The sequence below is a fragment of the Furipterus horrens genome, unplaced genomic scaffold (genome assembly GCF_987537825.1).
Source record: "Furipterus horrens unplaced genomic scaffold, mFurHor1.1.pri manual_scaffold_2, whole genome shotgun sequence".
NCBI classification, from domain to species: Eukaryota; Metazoa; Chordata; class Mammalia; order Chiroptera; family Furipteridae; genus Furipterus; species Furipterus horrens.
This window is the reverse complement of record NW_028327172.1, coordinates 26,649,682-26,654,244: the sequence shown is the minus strand read 5'-3', so window position 1 is coordinate 26,654,244 and position 4,563 is coordinate 26,649,682. Positions and strand designations below refer to the sequence as shown.

The 4,563-nt window shown below is 44.1% G+C and overlaps 1 protein-coding gene across 2 annotated transcripts; it reads left to right on the top strand.

Annotated features, from left to right (window-relative positions):
* The first annotated feature begins 1,589 nt into the window (after positions 1-1,589).
* FIBIN (fin bud initiation factor homolog) lies at positions 1,590-3,673 on the top strand. Of its 2 annotated transcripts, XM_090267613.1 has the most exons (2): positions 1,590-2,684; positions 2,799-3,673. In XM_090267613.1, the coding sequence occupies exons 1-2, from the start codon at positions 2,053-2,055 to the stop codon at positions 2,815-2,817; spliced, it is 651 nt and encodes a 216-aa protein (XP_090123739.1). In that variant the 5' UTR covers positions 1,590-2,052; the 3' UTR covers positions 2,818-3,673. The 2 variants fall into 2 exon arrangements, with proteins under 2 accessions (XP_090123739.1, XP_090123740.1); XM_090267614.1 differs by having other exon boundaries at positions 1,592-3,673.
* The last annotated feature ends 890 nt before the right edge of the window (positions 3,674-4,563 follow it).

Below are 4,563 nucleotides of genomic sequence, written 5' to 3'. Positions count from 1 at the left end.
GGAAAAAGAAGACATATAAGTTTGTTTCAGGTGCTCATAAAGGACGCAGGCCACCACGTGGCTAAGGATCAATCCAGTTCAATATAGTGCAATAATTATGAACATGGAATCTGGAGTCAAAGCACCTGGATCTGAAATTTACTACATACTAGCTATGTTATTTGACCTCTCAGTTTATTAATCTGTAAAATAGGGATAATACATAAAAATACATATGAAACATATATTGTTAGGGGATAAATTGGTTAACATTGAGAAAACCGTGCAGTCAACATGTCTCAGAAATCTATGCATGCGACACCACATTAAGAAAATCACCACTTATTTAACCAAACTTCTCACATCTATCCAGGAGTGCAAGTGAGGGCAATAAGTGTGACAGTCCCAATACTATATGGCACTGTGTCTGTGAATGATACCAGTCCCCTCTGATTTGGAGAGGGTGATAAGTACAAACACAGGCAAATCATTTGAGTGTTTCAGTTAGATTTCAAGTCAGAAAGAGGAAATAACCATGGAATGCCCATAGGAATGCTGCCTCTTGCTTTCCCATTTCTTCCCTGTCTTTTCTCTACAACCCCATTGCTAACTGACACACACTCTATCTTATTTAATCCTCTCTCCATTTCCCAGGACATAAGCCCCAAGACGGCAAGAATTTGTCTCTGTTTTTGTTTAGTGCTCTATTCCCAATACCTGAACAGACTGTGGTATATAGTAAATGTTCCATAAACATTTTTTGAACAAACTAGATGGCCGAAGGATGGCCATTTGCTTATTATTTAATAAATCAGAAATTATAATAGCCAGGTTAAAAAAGTACTTTTATCCCTAAATTAAATTAAAAGACCCTGTGACTTAATGAGTGTTGGCTCAACTACAACCTTAACCACAACATAATTTTGTGACTATAAACAATTTGCTTAACCCAATGTCCCTTTGTGTCCTTATCTGGAAAATGGGGAAATCGTACCAGCTCTATATTCTTCAAAAACTTTTAAGCTGTACTGGTGTCAAGTTAAAGATACAATGTAGGAGTTTAGCATGGATGGGTTTTTTTTTTCATAAAATTAAACAATTATCTCACGTGTGCACTTACTTATTAAATTGGCAAAATTCCATTTCAGTTTTTATTCTTATATACTTAGAACTATGCATTAATCAGTTTTCTGTCTTCTATTACAACCAATATATTGTTATTATAAATTTTAATTAATTATTTTCAAATCAAACTGCCACTTTATATACTTCAAATTTGTCTTCAAAGTCACAAACTTTTTAATGACATACTCACTGAGTCCAATATAACTGATTCTTATTAAAAGTGGGAAATGTCATTTCTCTAGGGTAATCACCCATCTTCCTCCCAATCTGTTAATAGCAAACCAGTCTTTCTGTTATGGGAATTCTGCTTACCCTGTCCCCATTTTCTCTTTCAAGCCAAATTCTATTTTTTTCGGGTCTCTCTTCCAATGTTTAAAAAGAGACCCTGTACCTTTAATAACAGAGACCTGATGAGAGGTTTCTTTCCAAACTTGTTCCCTGGCTTCCAAGTGACGAAACCAGCTGTAATTTGAGAGCAGAGAGATCCTCAGGATATCATTAGCCAAAGGAAAAGCTCCGCATTCCCACCCAGTCCAGGAGTTGAAATAGTACCAGAGGGCAAGAGCCAGTCTTTCTCTCCAGTGACAGGGCGACAGGCTCCATCTCCCAGCTGCAAGGGGAGACTCCGAGAGTGAGCTCGGCCGCTGAGCCAGCGTCCCGCCAGAGCCCTGCGATCCCGCCGGGCAGAGCCTGCGGAGTTCCAGCCGCCTAGCAAGTCGCGCAGGGGCACAGAGCCTTGTGCATCCCGCGCTGCTGACCCTGCTACCCAGGCGCTGGTGCCACAGCCACATGAAGCCTGCTGGGGAGGGGGGGCCAGGGTGCAGCAAGCCGGCTGGGACTGAGGCTGACGCCGTCTCAGGGAGGCGCTGACTCCCAAGAGGGACCCCCTTCCTCGTGCCAGGGTGAAAAGTCTTCTCCAGGGGTCCCCTGTCATCCTGAACATACAGGATGGTGTTCCTGAAGTTCCTCTGGATGGGTTTCTTCTGCCACCTGTGTCGGGGCTACTTCGAGGGCCCTCTCTACCCGGAGATGTCCAATGGGACGCTGCACCACTACTTCGTGCCCGACGGGGACTACGAGGAGAACGATGACCCAGAGAAGTGCCAGCTGCTCTTCAGGGTGAGTGACCGCCGGCGTTGCTCCCAGGGGGAGGGGAGCCAGGCCAGCCGTCTGCTGAGTCTCACGCTGCGGGAGCAATTCACGGTGCTGGGCCGCCAGGTGGAGGACGCTGGGCGGGTCCTGGAGGGCATCAGTAAGAGCATCTCCTATGACCTGGATGGGGAAGAAAGCTACGGAAAGTACCTGCGCCGGGAGTCCCACCAGATCGGGGATGCCTACTCCAACTCGGACAAGTCCCTCACCGAGCTGGAAAGCAAGTTCAAGCAGGGCCAGGAACAGGACAGCCGGCAGGAGAGCAGGCTCAATGAGGACTTCTTGGGGATGCTGGTCCACACCAAGTCCCTGCTGAAGGAAACGCTCGCCATCTCTGTGGGGCTCAGGGACAGATACGAGCTGCTGGCCCTCACCATCAGGAGCCACGGGACCCGACTAGGTCGGCTGAAAAACGATTATCTGAAAGTGTAGGTGACTGGGCACCCTGCGGGGAGAGGGTACCCGATCTGCCCTGCTGTGGAGGATGGGGCACGCAACACAGGGCTGACATTTCCTTTACACTTACTGTGTTTTATATCCAGATTTGCACTTGGAGAATGAGCTGAAGTCGTCTTTAAAAGGAAAGAAGTGGGAGTTGAGTGGTTTTGTTTTACATTATTTATGTGCCTGCCATTGATTTGTCATGGAAAAGAACAGTTTCAAGCCATGCCTCCCACCTCTTTCTAGAGGCTTGATAACTCTGCAGAGACACCTGTTTCAGCCGTATCTAAAAAGACACAGATGATGCAATGTTCAGCTTTCCTGTCCTGGAGAATGTGTGGAAATACCCAGAAAACAGAGCACACGGCCCCTCTCCGCGTTCAGCCTCCCCTCCTGGGCTCTGGAAGCTGTCAGAGTTGCCTGTGTTTTGGGGGGGTGGGAGGTGGCTGAGGTGCTGCTCTGCATCTGCTTGCTTGCCAACAGATGGAAGTTGCCTGTTTCTTCCTCACCTTTCTCTCTTATTTATTACCATGGTCTCTAAGGTTTTGTTTTTAGGGTTTGTTTTGTTTTGTTTTGTTTTGTTTTGTTTTTGTAAGAGTATTGGCTAGAAACTATATGCCAATCATGCTTTGCAGGGAGATGTCTGAAGTGCTTCTGTGGGTGTGTGTACATCAAAGCGACCACCTTGAAGTCTAAACTTTGTGGTGGCTGTGCACTCATGCCGGTATGTTGATTTGCTGTGTCCTCGCATTGCATGTCTGTGTCATCAGTGCTACGTACGGTCCGTTACAAAGAAGTAGATTGATTGTTTGAACGTGCCCCCAAATGCCCACGATTTAGGTTACTGATGTATTCTTTCTCATTTGGGGTTTTTGCTTCTGTTTGTTTACTGGAAACTTGTACTTCAGATAGGGGGAATTCTAATAACTTCTTAACCAAGTTTTATTATTCAGACAATAAATATGTTCTCATATAATGCTGGCTTATTTTCTAATTTCTATCTGTAACTTTAATATGGCAAAGAGGGCCCACTACAAAAGGAAAGAGAAGGATGGGATTTAAGCCAGTTTACTTAGAGTACGTATTAAAGGCAGAGGGATAGCTACATATTTGGCAATCCTCCGTTCCTAGGCCACCCTTATGATCTTCAAAAGAAAAAAAAAAAAAAGTCTAGGCCATGCAGAACTTGATCTCTGCTGCTCTGCCTAAAAACTCCAATTTTTTCCAGCTTTTCCGTAAAACCAACTGAAAGTTTTTATAACAGGGCTTACAACTTATATGCCCTCATAATGTAGAGAGAAGATTCCATTTAAAGTTATAGGAACTGCAATGATGTTTAGTAATTTTGAAGCCAGGCCTATGTTATTTAATTAATAATTTAAAAAGGTGGAAATGCACTTTATTTCATGTCTTTCCCTGGCCAATTCTCATCCTCACTTAAATATGTTTTCTTTTTACACACACACACACACACACACACAGGAAAATAAATAAATGTTCATAATCTACTCTTCAAAAATGAGCCATTTTTTCTCTACCATGCACAAGGTATCTAGTTTTGTAGTCCTATGAAGTGTCTAATATTCTCCTATTACAGTTGGGGAAACTGAGTCCCAGGAAAGGACTAAACCTCAGTTACTTATAACAGCCCCAGGTGTCTTCGATTTCAGTACAGGACTTTCCCACACTGCTCTCTGCAGGAATGCTGAGAGAGGAGAGGCGTGGCCTGAGGCCTGAGCATTTGGATAACCATTATCTTGTTTAAAATTTTTAAAAAACATATGGAATAACACTTAAACTAATCATTTATCATTTCATCACCCAAAAACCTGCTTTTAGCTGCCTCTGGATTGATCGGTGTGTGGT

Excerpts from the sequence above, each read along its gene's own strand:
- FIBIN (XM_090267613.1), top strand. The coding sequence starts at position 2,053 with ATGGTGTTCCTGAAGTTCCTCTGGATGGGTTTCTTCTGCCACCTGTGT.